The sequence below is a fragment of the Calypte anna genome, chromosome 8 (assembly GCF_003957555.1).
Source record: "Calypte anna isolate BGI_N300 chromosome 8, bCalAnn1_v1.p, whole genome shotgun sequence".
Lineage (NCBI taxonomy): Eukaryota > Metazoa > Chordata > Aves > Apodiformes > Trochilidae > Calypte > Calypte anna.
Window position 1 is genome coordinate 12,192,189 of NC_044254.1, and position 20,542 is coordinate 12,212,730.

General features: G+C 36.5%; 1 protein-coding gene across 1 annotated transcript in view; it reads right to left on the reverse strand.

Annotated features, from left to right (window-relative positions):
- Nucleotides 1-20,542, reverse strand: part of SNX7 (sorting nexin 7) — a 29,342-nt gene that overhangs the window by 6,367 nt on the left and 2,433 nt on the right. Inside the window, exons 2-8 of the mRNA XM_030455122.1 lie at nt 16,935-17,117; nt 14,994-15,104; nt 14,448-14,612; nt 13,257-13,458; nt 11,083-11,282; nt 8,010-8,096; nt 2,078-2,230 (exon numbers count right to left, since the gene is read on the reverse strand). Of these exons, the coding sequence (XP_030310982.1) occupies nt 2,078-2,230; nt 8,010-8,096; nt 11,083-11,282; nt 13,257-13,458; nt 14,448-14,612; nt 14,994-15,104; nt 16,935-17,117 (1,101 nt within the window). The remainder of the gene's footprint in view (nt 1-2,077; nt 2,231-8,009; nt 8,097-11,082; nt 11,283-13,256; nt 13,459-14,447; nt 14,613-14,993; nt 15,105-16,934; nt 17,118-20,542) is intronic.

Below are 20,542 nucleotides of genomic sequence, written 5' to 3' on the forward strand. Positions count from 1 at the left end.
TTTCACAGGCACTATATTTGTGCATGAGTTTTATGAGTGAGAGTCAAACCATTATTTTTCAGGTAGGATTTTCTTTTCTACTAAAAGCATAAAAATTATAGTCTGACTGTCTGGTCTCTAAGATTCCCTTCCTCAAGTTTCACTTCCAAACAGTGAAAGCAGATGGCAGGGCTTCTGTGTCTGCTGTTTTCAGGAGTGCATCACACACCTGTAGTTTGTAACATAAGGGCCTCTGACAGTGATCACTTCTCCAGTAATTAACAACTAGCATTAACCACAGGTCTGAAATAAATGGGCATATTTTAGATCAAAACTTCCAATCTCATAATATTTTTATCGAATTCCCTTGAATGTCAGGATTAAGATAATGATTTTCTGAGGAAACAAAAAAACTGGTTAAGCCCTCATTTTGCAAACAAGGAGTGATACAGTTGGCAGTGTTTCCTATTATCATATCCACTGCATTAAGGTAAGATATTCTTCCTAAAATCTAGATCTACTGAGATGTAACAGCAAAAACATCTTATGTAAATTTCAATATTCAAAAAAAAAGGAATGTTTTAGTATAATCCAATCTCTACAGTAATTCAGAGGCTATTTAAGAAGAGCCACTGGCAGTTATAGAGGTAGCTGAACAATTTTCTACAGTTTGTGACTTAATAATAGTCATTTCATGTACAGTACCAAGCTTTATCATTCATTTATTCATTATCATTTCAATTCTAATTTGGCAAAATTAATTTCTAGACAAGAAAGAGAGTCAAAGAATTATTGTTGTGATTTAGTTTAGCTAACCATTCATTAACAAAATATTCCAATATATTTAGTATAATTTTAACAAACATATTACTGATACAAAAGTCATAAATAATTAATAACTGAAGAAAATGTGAAAGAATGCCAAAAGATTGCTGCCTGTTTTCATAAAATATTTTGATCCTAATATGTAGCAACAGATCATCAATGGCCCTGGATCTCACAGACCAAATGCTAATTAATTAGAGTTGATGATCAAGAGCTCTGTCTTTTCAATTATGTTTTAAGAAAATGATTTGTAAAACCAGGACAGTGTCATTGGCTAGTGGGAAATCCATAAAAAGTTCAAAATACAGTATTGGAAGCTACAGATGTCAGTATATATCTGAGAAAATTACTAATTTAAAATCAGTAGATGGCTTAGTGTAGTTTCTTTTGCCCAAATAAGGAGAAATTTTAAAATATTCAAGACATCTGGGATATTCTCAAAAAGCACACTTCAATCAAGAATATGATTGCCTTGCATAGAAAACCATCTATGAGGAACATCATGCATGAACATATTTGCAGAAACTTTAATAAGGCTTAACATATTTTGCTATGTGTTTTCAAGCTCTTTTTCTTAGTATATATTCTTTTGAAGTGGAAGCCTTACCATGGCATTTGAGTTGAAAAGGTGAAGATAAAAATCTAATTTTAACAACTTTCCTTTATTTCTGAAGCAGCAAGTTTCAGTTATAAAAAGATTGAATTTATTATTGTTATAATCTTTGAGAATATGTATTTTTTTAGAAAAGTGCAATAAGCTTTTATATTAACTGCTTAAAGTTTTGTATTGTTATTCTTTATCCTTGCAAAGTCTGACTCTTTTAAAGACAATTCCTTAGAGAAATAACAAGGAGGACTTCCTGAATCTGCTGTCTAAAATGGAATTATATTTGAACATTTTCCTCATACAAGTTCATTTACACAAGTTTGAGCTTTCCAGAGGGCTTCTTCATGCAATTACAGCAAAAGGTTGCCATAAACTGAAATACAGCAGCTGACATTGAACCAAAAAATATGTTCCAACTTGTTGTGGTTAGTAAAACAAGAGTGCCCTCTGTTGATTAGGAACTCAGGATCAACCACTATGGAACAAAAAAATTTGTTTTGCATGAAGCATGTCAAATTAAAGATAACTACCTCCCTCTTCTTGCCAAAACTGAAGTTAACACAAGTTTGAGCTAAAATGAAAAAAATTCTCTTTACAAAAAACCCATGGCCTTTTCCACTGACATAATAAATGAAAAAATAACATTGCTATAGGGCAGGGTTTTACCTCTTCATAATAACGGAGATTACTCTCAGCCATATTAGTGAACATTGATCTCATATCACACTTCATGTTTTGCTTCCACCTGTCCCAATCCACTTTCAGAGCATTATTGGCACATTCAACTTTGTCTTCAAGTTTCCCAATCTCTTCTGCGAACTAAAAAGGAATTGTAAACATGAAAAAATATTAGAAGAATCACCACTGTAAATATTAGTAAAATCAGCAAATGACAACAGTGATTGAAATACGTGACTGTAGTGCAGAGAAGCAGAACTGCAGAACCAAGGCTATTATTTTACTTAGCACAGAAAATAATCCTCCAGGGATAAATTTGGGTTTTTTTTTTCTTCATTAATAACTCAGTACAATTTCTGAAATATTAATAAAAGAAATGCTAGACCAGAATTAAAGTGTTATTGAAGATATTTTTACTGACTGAGAAGTTACAGACTCTGGTACCTCTTCACTAGCATTTGACAGTGAAACATTGAAATTGAAAATACAGAGGGCTACACTGAAGCCTAATCAACTATTCAAATTAGATTTGGCCAGAAAAAATGAGAAAACTCTGACAGAACCTTTAATAACCTCAGGAGAAACCAGAATGGGAAGGACAACAGAAATCAAAAACTCAAACTTTCTGATTTGCCACCTGTCACCTTGCCATCTTTCCTTATGGAGCTCACCTCTTTGTGATCATGTAAGGAGAAACACAGAACCAGAGAAAAAAATTAAACCAAAGGACTTCTGCAGACAATAAACTCTTACACGGTGATCCAGGATCAGAAACTTTGAGGGCTACTCTACTGATTCTATTTTCTTCTAATTACTGTAGATGCACAAAATTACTTTTTAGCTAATGAGAATGAGTTAAGTGTACAGAGGCCCCCTCTTTAACGACTCTTCTAGACTTCTCAATAATTTTTGATGTTAATTTTGTTGTCTCTTGTCACTTGCTATTCAGCTGTGTCAGTTCTGGCTAGCACTTCAGAAAATGAGGTGCATCTGCTGCTGCCATGCCATTCAGCTGCTAGGACCTCACATAGCTGTCTTGATGCAAGAGGGAGGTCAGGCAGAAACACCACCAACGAGGAACATCATACTCAAAATGTTCATCTCCTTGTATTGTTTTCATTGCAATTCGGGTTCTGTACACCTTCCTCTTTTTCGTTGTATTCTGCTGTCAGGCAAATGTTTTTTTTTTCTTATACAACAGCCCTATATGGCTGGATAGCTCCTCGTGCTCTTTGCAGAGCTGGTGCTTTCATTGATTTGAACTTCAGGATTACAGAAATAACTTCCAGTATTTTCAAGGAATGCTTATGCTGTTGGCAGAGCAGGATGCACGATGCCTTGGTGTGCAGCCTCTAGCTTGAACCATGCTGAGAGGACTATTACAGTGCAACAGCTGGAAACCCTGCTGCCATCAGACATGAACTAAACAGCACTGACCAAAATGGCCCAGTCCTTAATGCACAAACCACAGATAACAAATCAGTTTGACTTGCTAGAATCCTTCCACTCTTTAAGTAGCCAAAAGTTCCTTATCTAGTAAAACTGAAAAATTTATCTGAAGGGATTTTCTCCACATTCCATGATAAATTGATGAATAAACATTTTTAGTTAACTTTTGTTCTACACCGATTTTCCTCGTCACACTTCTAGTTTAATGAATGACTGGTTATTAATCAAGAACAAAATTCCTTTGTACCTTTACCTTTATATACCTCTTTTCCTTTAAGGAATTACAGGCAGCTGGATTTGGTACCCTGGGCACATCCCAAGTTAAGTGCTTTTTCTTCAAATAGCAAAAATGAATTCACACAAAATACTCAAAACAGTGAATATTTTTAGATTTCTTAGAACAGGAAAAGCAATTGAATCAATTTTCTGGTTTTGAAAGAAAAAATTCCTTATATGGGAATGAACTAGGCTACAACCATAAAGAATTTTTCTGACTTCAAAGTCCTGGATGAAGCAGCTTGCCCTTACATTATCCTTCATATATTGAAGAAATTTATTTTACAGGGGAGTTTTTGTCTTGCCTTTTCTAGAGCTATAAATTTTTTCCATGATGGAGTCACAACATGATGCGGACAGGAAGACTGTTCTAACATCCATGCCTGGATGCGTGGTTTAAACATCATCCTCTAGAGTCCAAAAGGAACTATGTTGTAGCAAGGAAAGGGTTGGACTTAAGGTCTAAAGACAGCATTATGCCATGCTTTGCCATCTGAGGTAGAGAGGCTTAAGAACTACTGTTTCACAACTGAAAAGAAACATGAATGCCAGCCTCTTCAGCCATGACAACAGAAATCAAAGAAGAACCTTGGTCTCAACAAAAACTCTACCAACTGTGTTTCTCATTTACAAGGTGTAAATTGTTAACATTTATCTTGCAAATGAAATATGATTCTGAATACATTTCCTCACATGGATCTCACTGAGGCAGCTATTGTGATGAATTATTTTTCACAACAGTGATCCCCAGAGAAGGAAAGCACAGTGCTCATCAGACACTGGACCACTGGACAGGAAGCCAGACACTGTCAGGGCAGAGCACTACCAGACATGAGTAGTGTGACCTGTAGCCAAAGGGACTTGTCCCAATAGCCAAATTATCTGGTAAGTGGTACATTTTATACTATCCAACTATGCAAAATAACATAAATTTCTATTTGATATGTGAATTAATCCTACAGCTCAGTGCTAACCCTTTTTAGCCTGGAGATAAAACATATTCAGCACTGAACATCTCATCTCTAGTTATCAGTTTCAAGCTTGGATACTAGAACCTTTAAGTTAGCATTTAATGCTTATCTGGTTCTGTCAGAGTGCTTCATACCCACTTTTTTGTCAGAATTACTATTGGCAATAGTGGCAGTACAAAAACTGTTAAAAACCCCAAATCACAGAGGGATGCAGTAGCATTGCTGTGCATGCCTTCAGGTTGGAGCATGGGAGGGATGGAGCAACAAACTCCAACATCTGCAAAGCCAGAACTCTGGAGTTAAGAAAGGTCTAGGTAAGCAGGGAGACACAGAAGTCCTCCAAAATATCTGTCAGAGCCTGCATCCAGAATCACAGTCTTCAAAACTTTCACCACCTGAGCAACTGCTTTCTTTGTGCATTGAGCTTTGAAGTAGTAGACATGGTTTTGGTTTTCAGCAGCATCACAACTAGCTTTCTAAAAGCCTCTTGGCAGAAGCACAGCTCAAGAAAACATTTGTTTTTTTCTTCCCAGCCAATGAGCCTGACATCTCATAAGGTTTAATTTGCAGTTACAGCCTGTTTCAGCTGCACTGACCTTGGGGATGCTTTGTATTCTCCTTCTATATAACCTCCTGTTTTTTAAATCATTTAATGTTTGTCATGACCAATACTAAAGAATTCACAGCCTTTTATGAGCTCTAATGACAGTTTGAGATTATTTATCCGTGGTGGAAAAGTATTTCAAATGAGATGAGAGTTAGGGTTAGTTCATGCCACTCGTCAGCAGAATTTCTGGCTACTAGATTGCACTGACAAGTTCAATCAGATGTCTATGAGATCATAGAAGCTACATGAGCTCTACTTAGAACTAGAAATATGCAAATAGAGCAAAACTGAGTGCTCAACACAAGTCAGTCTCGTTAGAAAGGTGAATTATTTCAACACATAATAAAAATTAAAACATGGTAAAAAGCTAAGCAAACATTTAAAAGTTACCTGGACAGTTAAAAATAGCAGTACAGCATTCTCTGTGGCTAAACTAATCTTAATAGAAATAGCCTTCAATTTCTAATTAAGAAAAAATTCTTCAGGATACAGCTGCCACTCTGCTAGAAAACACAGAGTTTTATTATCAAATTAGACTAACAGACATCTGGTTTACTGCTCTCATGATACCACAAGGGGAATCAGGCTCTTGGGATTTTTTGAAATGAGCAAGAAATGGCAGGGCTGGAAAGATAAAGATCTCAGCACCTGGGTAAACACACTACCCAAAAGCTTTCAGCAAGCAGTAAACACAGTTTTGGAAACACAGAAACTGAAAAAAGACCAGCTTGAACAAACTGATCTCAGAATTTTCCTGGAAGCAAGTAAAACCATCTCATTATGGAGTAAGCCATTGTCAATATTAAATCAGCTTGGTAGGATCAATACTGTGCTAAAGGAAAAATATCCCTTTTTGTCTGTAGCAGTTCAGCAAAAGAGAGCACATACACCTTGACTGAGGACTCCATCAGATAATAACAGATATACATTCTGAAATACATCCTTTCCAGCAATGTTCTTCCCCTGTGGTGAACAGCAATAAGTCTAGCTGATAAACAAGTAGCACAAAATTGCAATTCATGGCTGAACTGCTCTGTGCAAATGCAGCAGTTTTCAGCCGGTCGCCAGCAAACCCCCCAAATGGGAAGTACTGATTAAAGAAAAGCCAGAATGAGAAAATTAATACAAGTGACTGCATACAAGTAACTTATGTGATAACCTGTAATATCACTTTTTGCCAGAATAAATTACTGAAGTCATACAATCACAGAGTTATGTCAAGTTGGCAGGGATCCATAAGGGTCACTCTTCATATATATTTGCGCTTTTACATGCAATGCAAATATTGCATGCTGCCAGCACATGGAGCAGCCCTGGAGCAGGGGGCTGGGGGCATGGGCAGGCCATGGGAGGTGCTCACAGCAGCTCTGCCAGTGCCCTGACAAGGCAGCACGGGAATATGATGGCCTGCAGCCAGCAGAAGACTGGGACCTGTCATTGCTACCTATGCTCCTAGCCCAGGGGACTTCTCCAACTCACCATCCTAATGCATTTTATCAGAGCTTCAAATTTAGACATAAACTAAGGACAAAGGACAAGAAGCACAGCACAGGAAGCAGAACAAAAATGGATTAAAGAACACAAAGGCCATATGGGGGACAATATAAGTAAACAATTTATATTTAGGGAAAAAAACACCACAGAGATACTTACTTAATGTCTCACTACATTATACAGATACAGATACAAACTTACAAAATACACCTCAGACACTGTAGGTAACAGTGGTAATACACTCTTATTTATTCAGCTCAGTGACAAGAAATTAAATAAAAATATTCATTCCAAGTACCTAAAACTATCTAAACAGCTCATCTTTACATGAAAGCTAATTATGACAACTAATAAAAAGTAGCTGAAATGTCAAGGATATTCTCCTTTGATGTACTTAAAAGTGGTTATTATATAGTAATTTTTATCTGTTATTTACACAGCATAACACTTTGTGTTAACATTGTGCTGAAACGACATTATTTAGGCTGGAGAATTAAACAATCAACAAATAAAAAATGCAAATGCCCATCCCAGAAGTTCCTTTTGATACATTGGCCCGTTGAGCCTTGCTGATACCTTTGAGAGTCAGCAGCCATGGCTGATGGGCTACCAGTTACATCCTGACTTCACTAGAATGAATGAAGGTGTTATACTGGAAGTGGAAAAAAAAATCCCTTGGTCCAGACAGAAAAGAGAGAAAACTGAAAGAGTAGAATGCAGAACTTTCTATTTTAGATAAGTTTAACTAAAAGATTTGCTCATTCTAACCACCTCCTTTCTCTCCTACATCAATGAAGCAGCAGCTACAAGAGGCAGCAAGTATTCCTTTCTTTTAACTCCCAGTGTGGAAGTAACCAGAAATGCTAAAAAGAAGCTGCAGTACAGTCTGTGTTGACAAAAGACAGTGGTCGCCCACTATGAACCTTTGTTCCAGCAGCCTATCTACTGAAGTCCTGCAGCTTTCTCAGGCCATTGCCTGGCATACATAGCTACTGAGACCAAGCCTTTTCAAAGAAAGTGTGAGAATTACAGAGACACCATCCAGTCACAAAGCATGAATTCAAGGGACATGTTTTCTTCAGGGAATGAAGCCTGGAAGATTTCAGTTTTCTGCAATACTCACCGGATCCTTTTCCGTCTTTTTATTGGCTAAAATGTCAACTTTGGATTCGAACTCACTTTGAATTTGATCTCTCCTTTTCAAAACACCCTTAATATAGAAGAGAAAAAAAGAGAAGTAGACCACACCACATTTTAGCCATGTATTTAGAAAACCATCTATCAACTTGGTTATTTAATAAATTGAGCAAGATCGTAGAGTGATGCCATTTAATAATTTTGACATGATACATGGACTCTTCTCAAAAAAATATCTTAAAATCATGAAGGCTTATTTTTCAAAACCTGTATTTTATCTTACCTGTTTTTCAAGAATCTTATTAAATCTAAAGTCTGCTTTATACAGTATGGTTGCTGGGTGTATGAGGAAACTGCAACATTTGTTTACTTAGTACCAGTTCAACTTACTGAATATTCCTGTTTTAAAACAGAAACATGAGTTTGTGAAATCTCATGAACAAAAGTATCCTGAGTAAAAGTTACATATGAAGTATATAAAAGGACTGAAAATGGTAAACCAGGCATTATTGAAAATGTGACTTTAACGTTCAATATTATTTTGTGACAACTGCAATTCAGTAAAATCAGATAAACTTGTCATAAAAATGACAGATGTTCTAACATTGATACACATTCTTATTTACAGCAAATGTAAATTACTATCTCCTTTAAAACTGTCCTATCAGGTATTGGAGTTTTAGCATAATGTAAAAAAAATAATTAGAAAGGAGAAGGAACATTACTTGTTGAATTATAAAACAGGAATGCTATTACAGATTAAATTTCCATTTATGATACTTATTTGCCCTGTGGCCTTGACAAATCCTTGCAAATTTCTCTTTTCCTTGTTTTCCTCATCTGTAAATGTGCACTCAGGTGTGCTTACAAGTCTCAAACCTTCTTTTACATTACCTTACCACAACTGGTTTTACTGCTGCTTCTGCATATACTAAAGAGGTTTTCAGTACAGGGCATGCTGAAACAGCACCGGGCACAAGCAGCTCTGCCTTCTCTAGCTGTCTTATTTGACTGAGTCACCTTTGCAATCTTGCCACTTTCACAAACACAACAGAACAATTTAGGAGGCTGATTTTCAAATAATTTTCCAGTGTTTGTTTTTGGACAGGTACTGACTAGAAAATAATGGTAAACTTTGGACTATTTTGCATAATAGATTAGCAATACATACTAATTCTCATAAATTTTTTTCAATAGCTGAGAATATATTTTGGTAATATAAATACAGAATGTTTAATAAATGTTTAGTGCAAGCGTAGAAGCAAAACAAATATGTCTGGAACAGCTTTCCTTTGTATTACAAATGTTTTCTCCTTACTATTTTCTTTGCTTCTTTAAAACAGTTTTAATTACTATTTGGCAACTTTTAACACAAATACTACTTAATTTACAAGATAAACCAAATTATTTTGGTATTAATTTGTTACAACCATATACAAGTGCTGACTTCTAATGGCAAATAGAGGGACTGTGTTTTACTGACCACACCTTCTTCTGCACATTTGCACCTAATCTTAGCAGCACCACATAAAGGTTCCTGTGATGAGATGTTAAACACATCTCTGAAAGCAGGCTGTATTGTGTGTGACTTCCCCTTTTGTATTTTTAGTGTGAATAGCAGTTCCCTCTCCAAACTGTTTGAGGGAAGTAAGCTGTAGGAAAAATAAAAATCCATGGTGAAGGAAAAGAAAGGAACAGTTGCAGAACAGGAATGAGATAGTGGAGGAAGATTTCCCTCTGGATATGACCCCACGGCAGCTTAATTCTGTGTTACAAGTGTTGCATCAAGAACACTGCAAAAAAATTGCAGTGGGCAACAGTCAGGTAGCCACTCTGGGGTTTGTCCACACAAATTTCTCACTGCTCTGGAGCAGAGAACAGCTGAGAAAGGTAAGCCAGCCTGCGGGCTAGAAAGCAATGGGCAGGCAGCATCTCTTCAGTAGCCTGAAGGCTAGGATGGCTCATGGGTAACAGACTTAGACATTCTGAAAAATAAGTTTGGAAAGCTTGGGGGAAGACCTGCTGGTAATCTAAAATTATCTTCAGAGCTGTGTGTAATAATAACAGGACCTGTGAGATACACAACATTCTGTAGCTCTTTCAGTGATTCCTGTCTTAAAGACAGCAGCCATTGCAGCATTCTTATTGTCTTGGCAGCTAAACCCTTACCAAGAAAGTGGCAAAACCCTGCACAGTGCCTGCAAAGGTTGGGTTAACTTAGGTCTTGCTCTAGCCTTGGCCTCTAGCAGTGTGTTAGAGCAATCACGAGAGTAGGAGCTGGGCTCTCAGTGGTAAGGCAGGCACAGAGACTGCAGCTTGTGTTGCTCAAAACCTAGACAAAGAGGGGGTTGTACACATTTTCTGCTTTCCAGAGGCAGCAGTGTGGGAATTACAACATGCTGAATTCAGTTACTTAATTATGTTAACTATCCATCTGCACTGGTTTATCAGCTCTGTAGTCAGATTTTTTACATTCTCTCCAAGTGTAAGAAAAACATGTACATAAAGGGAACTGAGAGCATCAGCTAATGGTAAAGACTAACGTGTTTATATAATGACACAGGGACTGGAAGTTCCCTGCTGTTCTGCAGAAAGAAAAACAGTTTAGGAACAGCTCCTAGAAAGGGAAAAACCTCTCCACCCCTTTTACCCCCCACAATCTGTTACCCAATGAGCTCATATTTCAGCAGTTTCAGAGGAGGCCTTTCTCAGCTGCTGGTCTCCAGACTGTTCTGTGTTCTTACCTCTGCTACAATGCCAGCCTCTCTGAAGATGGCAAAACCAGACACTCCTCAGCACAGCTGCCAAGGAGCTGCCATTGAAAACTACCAAGCTCTTCTTATCTGGAAGGGGGACCTCTTGCCTGATTAGCAAGGGAACCGTGACCAACTGGATCCCTGCTAATACACAGCTATCCTATGTTGTGCACATTTAGGAACAATAGTGAATAGAAGGACTGCAAAATCATTTTCATCAGTTAGAATTTGTCTTCTAGAGTTTACCACTGGCCTAAGCCAAACTTTAAATACAGCCATAAGCAATACTAAAGGAAACCTTACCATCAGAATTTCACTGTAGAGAACGTATTCATGTAAAATGGGCAGCAGGTGTTCTGAGAGCCCTGCCATGCGCTTCTCCGTAGCCCTGCAGCACTTGTCGATGCAGCTGGCAACACCTTTGAGGGAGTCTGCTATATCTTCTTCTGAGGCTGACCACAGTGTGTGGATGGGGCCGTATTCCTTCATTTCATTAAAATACTCTTTAACAGGAACATACACACATATTACTCTTTTGTTCATGAATAGATGTCTAAATGAAACTAATTGCAACCCTCTATTGACTGTGATCAGAGCAAGAGATTAAAGCTAATGTTTAAATTTGCTGAAATGGCAAGATAAGTAAACTGCAGTTCATTCCTTATGAGTAAATTAATCAATAATGTATTGGAACTAAAGAGATCCTAGAAATCTCTCAGCAAAATGCCCCAGTAAGTAGACATAAAAAGCTGCATTCAGATCACCCAGTGACCTCGGCTCCTTCACATGGTCTGCTTAAGGAAGGACAGGAGCTATAGCAGTCCTAGGCAACAGTCAGTCTGACTTGCTTCTACTGCCCTGAATTCCTCTGCTACACTAAAACTTCAAAACCTTTTTAGTTAAAACTAGCAGCCTTGGTATGTCTCAAAAGCTTCAGGAGACACAACAAGCTTATTCTAGTTTTGCATGTGTTATCTCTTTTAGTGCTTGTTATTAATCTAAATGCAAGGTTACCCAGTGAATTATTTTTCTTATGTCTCTCGACCAACTGTTAATCTGTAAGCAGACAGAAGGTCCAGAATTCACTGTGCCATTTGGTAGAGCTAAATTTGGGGAAGGCTGGATATCACCTGGAAACTGCATGTTCACAGCAGGGTACTGTGAATATATTTAAAACACATTTTCATCACCACTGAACTTACAATGGCGAAATGTCCAAGAAAAGATGAAAAGCAGACATTTGCCATGAAGACTGTAATGCTTACTTTGAGGTCAATTAAACAAACAAAAAAAAACTTCCATGGAAGATGTAATTAATCCCATGTTAGCCTCCTGTATGCAGGAATGTTCTTTGTATAACATCTATCAACAGTTGATAGGCACAACAGTGAAGCTTGCACACAAGTGTTCTGACAAGTGCTATTTGGAAAATCTAGAAAGAAGATATAACTTACAGCATTTGGGAGCATGTAAAAAATCATAAGTTTTTCCAAGAAATATCTTGACACTTATGCCTTGAACCTACAGACCTCAGCCAGCTATTCCCATTGAAATGTACAATTGTCACCAAGATGTATTTTCTTTTATAAGACCTCTCAAATTTAGTGAGGATATGCTGAGATCTGGTACTGCACAATAAAGCACAAGAGCTCAGTTATTAAGAACACAGTGTACCTCTTCAGATTATATTATATAGACAATAAAATCCCTCAAGGGCTGACTAATGGAAATTCTACTGAACAGGCATAGTCTGAGATGAGGGTCAACCTCAGAAAGTCAGTAATTTAGCATTCCAAGTAGGTGTGCAAACTGCTGTTACTTAAAAGAAAAAAATGAGATTGAATCATCCTTCTTAATAAATATCTAACAGATACAGTTTCCCATGACAGAAATTATGGCCAACAGTAAAGCTATATATAAAAACAAAATCTACTTGGTTAACACTGAAAACAAGGTTCAGAATTAAACAAAAACAAACAAACAAACAAAAAACAAAAAGCAAACAAAAAAGCAAACAAAAGCCAAAAAACCACAAAAAACCAAAAACCAACCAAACAAAAGAACCTCACCACCAACCAAAAACATAAAAAACCCAAAAAAACCCCACCAGATCTGGTATCTAGAAAGCATTATGCCAGTAAGGAGCATAGAAAACTTTGATGATTTGCATTCCACTGAAAGTACAAAAGGTCATGCTGTGTTCCAGAAAGCACAAGTAACAAGATAACCATACTTGCTACATTTCTTTCGAAGTTCTTACCAAGTGGTTCAAACACCTTAAAACCCTTCCTACTAACAAGTTTTTCAAGCTAACTTGAAGGTCTGCCAAAACAAAAACCATTACAAAAAGCACAGTATGAACACAAATCTCCCTTTCCCCTGCTTGCAGGAAAGAGTGTTTTGCCTGGCACAATGAGAACTTTCCCCAATATATTAATTTCTTAAATCAATAAAACTGATACTTGTTTTCTACTTACCCCTTTCTTCCTTATAAATTCTATGAGCTATTTTGTCTAGTACAATAATTTTCTGACTAAATGTTTCCATGTAATTGTTCATTTCTGTAAACATTTCAGGACGATTTTTAACTCCTCCCCTTACTGAGGATGCTACAGCTCTGACGGTCTGTCCCATCCTGCTTAGCAAACCAGGACCCTGTTTCTTGTGTGAGGAGAGTTCCTACAGACAGAACAAGCCATGTTTACTTCCATGTACTTTTTAAAATTTTCTGAAAATATTGCATATTTAAAGTTTTTCTTTTTCCTTTAAAAACAAGTGAACAAAAGCCAACAATGACAAAAAAAACCCAACAACAACAAAACTATGTAACGCAGTATGTCTGTATATAAATCTTACTTTAAAATTATCAGAGTCAGAACCGTATCTGTCAAGTGCATTTATTATCTAAGCCTTTCTGGGCAAACATAAGCATGTCATATATCACACTCTCACAAGAGTGATTGAAGATGGCAGAGAACCTTTGCCCTTTCATTCCTTTGTGTGCATTAGCTAGTTTGCAACTTAGCCTTTTGAACAGGAAAGCAGAAGCAATGATTGCTGAAGTAAGTAATTGAAAAAAGCAAGTAATATTCCTACTGTAAAAAATAATGCATCTATTTTTTTCCCCAACTCTTTTCTATATGTTGCTGCATTAACCTAACCCCTGCTGAAGTTCAGAGGAAGGCTTTCCTGAGTACAAAACTCTGATTTTTAGCTCAACTTACCTTGCAAAAATGCAACAGGAAATTCAAAGGCTGTATTTTTCTTTTATGAGACTACTATAACTTATAATAAAAGCAGATGACCAAGACAGTGCCATGCCAAAACAGTAATTAATTTAAAATACTACTTTTTATATAATCTTAGTAACTCACATGTATAGCAAAAAGCATGCAATGTTGAAATATTGTGAATCTGCCACAGAAATCCAAAGTGAAGCAAAACAAACTACTTTGGAAGGTGCAGCAACATACATGGCCACATGCATGATTACCAAAAGCACATAAGAAAATATTCTCTTGGGGGATGAGCATCCCATAAACACACTGCTGCCTTCTGACGCCTCTGTAACAAGCCATGGAAGGACAATATTGAATACTGAACTGATGTACTCTACTAACACAAGACATGGTTTCACATAACTGCAAACAAAAATAAAGTCATTTTACCCAGGCCTGTGCAGTAAGAAAAATTTTGAAGTCATCATTAAAAGTTAAAGTTGGATGATCAGCAATACGGTTCAAAAATTTATGTAAAGCTTTTCTTCGTGTCTCAATGAATTCATCACTGAATCGTTCCACCATTCCTTTCATTATGAACTTTTCAGGCAATGGCTAAGGGAAAAATATAAAAATATGTTCTATAATTTGCATATATTAAGGGTATTAGTTCTTTTACTTAATAAAAACCAGAGATAGACCCTATAGAACCCACTATGCAAAAGCCAACTTGTTACAAAGTTATCACATTCAACAGTGGTCTAAAAAGATTCTGTAACAAGAAAGAAGAACATAAATTAATGCAAATGGTACTATTACAAAAATAAGAAATACCTTTATGGGATTTTTAATTATCACATGTATAAAGCTACAGAAACTAGGTTGGTTTAACGTTGGTGAGATTTCAGAAACTGAAGAAAGACCTCAAACATCTCTATATAAAACTGTAGTCATCTGATAAAGAAACAGAAATAACTTAAGTTTTAGCAAACGAACAGGAATAATCAGTGTTGGATGTGCTTCTTCAAGTTTGCTCTTCAACCAAAGGAAATCCTGATACCGTCTTCGAACTTCATATTCACTAGAGTCAAATTCACCACGAGATGTCTGCAAACCAGAGGCAAGAAAAACAGGCCCAGGTGAGAATACCAGGAAAAAAAAAAAAGTAAAAATAAAAAAAAAGTTTTAGATTTTGGGGGGAACTGAGTTCTTGAAGGCAGGATACAGTGCACAGATGATGCCATATGGCCTGTGTTATTTGCTTGCTGTTTTTTTAAGTGCAATGATCAACTGCTTTAGGTGATAAAACACATCACACTTTAGCAAGAAATCAGTTACTATTAAAAAAAAAAAAAAAGAAAAGCAAGCACTAAAATGTACACAAAGTGACTTAAAATAATTGGCACACAGTGCTTCCAAAAGATTTCAATCATTATTTTAGTGTGCCATTGCCATTTTTCCTCTAGTGATCACAGTTAAGTTTGTTATTTTTAGGGCACTCCTTTTAAAGGGATTAGTAATGTACAAGTGAGGAAAGTCCATTTTTAAGCATTCTGAAAAAAGCACCAAATAGTTGACATATGTCCTTGGGACCTGCTGACACAAGTCAATAATCCCCACATTCAAAACATGAAAACTTCAGTTTATTATAGAAGTAATGCTTCCTGAGCTGCTTCACAGATTGTGTGCCATTATCAAATAGTTTTGTAGCCCTTTGTTAGAACTTGCCAACAAACTTCTAATGCCTAGAAAAATTCTTATTACAGTGTTGCAAAAGATCAGATTGTAAGATTTATTTTATCGCTGCTCTGTCTTCTTGAACCAAGCCACAAAGAGCTATGTTTTCATTAAAGTAATGTATGCTATTTAGCATTCATTGCTGTACAGAGATTTATAATGCAATGCAAGCAAGCCTTTAAACACACTTTTGCAATCTAAACATTTTTGAGGGTTGAATAAAAATTTTTCAAGGTATATGGGAGTAATGATATTACTCTATCATCAACAACCAGCACTTCAAATTAAATATGATAAGAAAGAACAGATAAAGCAAAAGCAATCCACCTTAGAGCCTTCTATACTTGCCTGAAGAAAATAATGTTCTATTGTCTACAAAATCATGCCTAAAGTGAAAGTTATTTTTAATAACCTAACAAAGATAGCTCTCATCCTAATCTTTAATATTTTATTTAAGGATGAATAATTCCCATTTGAAAATTTGCTTTTAAATTAATCTTTTTAAAAGAACTCAAAATAAATTAACAGTGCAATTCTCAAAATACAGCCTGCAGAATATTTGCTGGTAATCCCAGAAGAGCTAGCGTGTCTCACAAGACTGATTTTTTTCCTTATTTCCAGTAAATACTTTGTATTCAGGATGGCTAAAAACACACTTAGTTGTTTCCTAACATTACAGACTTGTGGCACTTTCCCCAGAAATTGTTTCACACTCAAGTGTAAACGGGAAACAAATGTCTGTGTAATAGCGAACACTGTAATTACAATAGGACACTGTAATTACAAAAGAATGGAATTGGAAGACTTTTGTAACTGGTAATATTTATGCAAGACGGAAGACTGATAGCCTGCAAGTGATCTGTAAGTCATCAATACTTGGACTAATACAGAGTCTTTGAACCAAATCAGGCTTTGCTGTTTCATACTTCTGTGGAAGAAGGTAACAGGAAATGTTATTCTCATACAGAACTAATTTGGCTGTTAAAAAGTATTATCTTTCTCAGCATAAAAAACCTAAGGATCTATGTGTGCAGACTTACGCTGAGTATTTTCAGAATATACTGCACAGCTTTAGGGATCTGTAACTCATGGCAAAATCAGAGTAAATGTAGTATTTTCCCAGAGAACGGTGTGCAAGTAGAGTGAAAATGCTACTGCTGTTACCAATGTAAGCCATGGTAGGCAGGAGTAGATGCTTACCTTTGTGACTACTCTGTATGTAATAAATGTTTCAATGGCTGTAATGTGGCTTTCAGGGTCATCTACAGTAATGAAGAGATCTCTTAATTGTGGTTCATCTTCAAATTTATATTGGTTTATCATTGATGAGGGGGATATTGGCATTGAAGGACTTAGTGAGTTTACCTCAGCAAGTGATGTATCCTACAGGTAAGACATGAGAACATCCATATCAATAAATACATCTTTACATATAGACTCACACTTGCAAACACGTTTCAGATCTGAGACATTCTAAAACTGATGAAAGAGCAAAATGCTACCATTTCACAAGAATGTTATGCATAGAATCATAGAACATTAGCTAGAGAAAGAACTTGCTGTGAAGGCTAAAATTAAGTATGAATCCAAGCACTCACTAATTGTGAAGGATATTTACCATCTTTATTAAAATTGTTAAAAGCCAGTTACTCAGGATTACTAAGTCTGAATAATCTCTAATAACCTGAACTGAGTGGATAAAACCCAATGATTTTAAAAGAAAAAAGAAAAAAAATCTGAATGAGAATTTTTTTTAATTGAGTATTTCAGTTTGCATACATTTTAAAACAAAGATTAGAATGGAAAATATTTACAGATACATCAATTTAATATTTTTAAAAAGGAAAATAGTAAGTAAGGATGTAGTACAAGTTTCTTGCTTGATTTCTAAAACGAAAAAGTCAAACCACTGCTTTGCTGAAGTGGAAAACCACTTTTTGATAGCATCAACCACTTCCACCACTGCTCTCTAAGAATATGCCCCTCCAGCAGCTATTTCTGCTCAGTACATTCAGTGGTGATTATTCAAATGCTCAGAAACTGAGTGGAAATTAGAAACAGGTTAAAAAAAAAAAAAGAAAAAATTTTCTTTCTTGGATGCAAGTCTGGATGAGATCTACTAACCTAAAATCTTGAAGGATATAATTACTAGGAAAAAACCCCTCAATTCACTAACACCATAAAAGAGCAAAATAAATTAATTATCACTAAAAAAAAATCTGGACAATTAAAATCAATCACTATTTTAAATATCAAAGATTTTGTACACTTTTTCTAATAAATCCAGTGTAATAAAGTATTTCTATAAGGAACTTTAAAATTAATCTGCTTTCTGGAAATTTTCTAAAAGTGTATTTGGACTACACTAACTACCAAGTGGCAAAAAGTTGCCCTTTCTGGTGCCTCACTAACTGTGGAGCAAGGAGAAAAGAAATATTGCTAAAGAAAAAATAGCTCAAGTGGCAGGAGTGGAAATGTCGGAGTCACAGAATTCAGACACAGCATCATCTCAAGGCTGATCTCAGGGGTAAAAGCACACAACTGCAGTGCTGCTGAGCTTGGTGAGAGTTGTTTTCCTTTGAATTCAACAGGATCCAAACTTTTTCTGGAACATGTTTCCTCTCTTTTTCTCCTCTTGCCTTAAACCTCATTGCCTACTGCCATCCCTTTCCTTTGGATTTGTCAAGGTACTCCCACAAATATGGAGTAGTATGTAGCTGCTTACTTGGACAACTGTAAGTAATTTTATTTTTACTCAGTCTGTTCCTAAGCATAATTTCTATCTAGCCAGCACTGTGCTGAGTGGGGGAAGAAAAATAGGGAAGATGTTTTCACTGCCCACTAGCACTAACTTGCCATGCTCTACATGAAGAATGAGGACTGCTACTTCAGCCCACACAGTTCAAAGCACTGAGACAACAGGAAGTTTCCAGGGGAAAAAAATATATACGTGAACATGTGTGGGACTTGAATGGCCATATAACTTGAGGAGTAATGATTCTGCAAGGCCTAAATTGAATCAAGGAAAATGTATTTCATATTTTTTCATTTAACATGTGGCATTAATACCTTGATGTTTTATTTCCTTCTATGTTGCTAATAAAAATTGCTCTATAACAGCAGGTTTCTAACAGTCAATTTTTATATGGAAGGACATATGGATATGTGAAACAAAACATGGGCAACGAAACCCCATAGAACAATCAGGTCTTCAGGTTCATCGTAACATAACCCTAGTGTTCATCTGCACATGGACAAATGCATATGAGTTTTAAACAAACATCTGTTTCTTTTTCTTTATCTTCATACTTCAGGTTTAGTTCCAGCAGTTCTTGAAATTACTGTGGCATAAGTCTGATGTAATCCCAGAAACACGGTAAAAAAAAGATGATAGTTTTCTATTTTATATACCACTGTAATTTTGTGGTTGGAACTATGCTCTTGTGTGCATATGGATGAGGGCAGAAGGAGTTTTGTGGCACAAGGAAAACAGTTCTTCTATCTTCTGCTTTTTTTAAAAAAAAGCTTTTTTCCTCTTCATTCACACAAAGAGAATCAATGTCTTGTCACTGATACTGATGTCCTCCCCTGGCCTCCTACCTCCTGTCCTACCTGCACCTCCCTTCTCCCTTCCCTACTGAGAGCAGTCAGCAGAGCTGTGTGTGCCAATCTGCACATAGGTTCATGCATTTTGACTTATAGGCCAGGAGATGAAATAGGCCAGGTGGAAAATCAACAAATTACTGGCAGCTCGAGGGCCTTGTTCTTTTCTGCTTCCTCTAATACTTGCAGTTACCCTACCCTACTCTCACATTTGGCTACAATGGGTCAGTGAGACTCCAGAATAAATAAGGGAAGGAAAATGCTCCTAGAGCAGGAGTGCACTCAAAGAACACTGAGCACACAGCTGAGCCTGCAGCTCTCTATAGAAGACCTTAAGCCTCTGGATTTGCCAAACCACCACTCCCCACAGAACATAGATATTTGGCCTCAGGGTTGCCTCCATGCTTTATCTATCCATCCCTCCTTCCCAGCAAGGATCCAGAGCTTGCAATCTTTTGATACCAGGGATCCAAGACAGCTTTGGACATAAAAGATGGTGGTGGCCAAGTTTGTCTTGTAAGAGAATAACTTAGTTGCTGGTGCATTCTTCAAAGAGGCAAAGAGATTCAGGAAGACAGACTAGTTCCTCGGCTGAAAGAAATTCCTTATAAATCAGTCTCAAATCCTTGATCAACCTGTTTTGGAAGAAAAATTAGCCTCTATGCAGTTCTGAAGTGTTAAGTACATCTTTTCCAGAAACAACTTGAATTAAGTTTTCTGTAATGAATTTTGTAAACACTGTAAACAGAATCTGAAAGAAACGCTGCTAAAGATTTCAAGTATTAACTAAAGTTCTGAGAGCTTTGTCAATGCTAGGTCATGTCCCAGACTGTATAAGTTAACAAGGAAGGCAAAGACTAACTGAACGGGTATTGCAAAACCCATGGAAGAAAGATGGTTCAAAACATTGTATTTGCATGACTCTTAACTCAGCCCCCAGGGCTGTCTCTGCTAAAAACACCCCAGAACTTTTTCTACAGTAATGGAAACTAGGATAAAGTGAAATTTACATTATCTCATTAAATGCTTTATCAGAGTTGTCAAAGAAGATGCTAGTGTGTAATATTTTAGATATATCACAGGATACAGGATCAATAATTTCTGACACTATCAGGTTAAATGTCTAGGAATTTTCATAAAAGAAAAGCCCTGTATTTTACATCTTTAGTAATAACTTAGGGCATTGAGGTTGGAAGTTTTTAAGA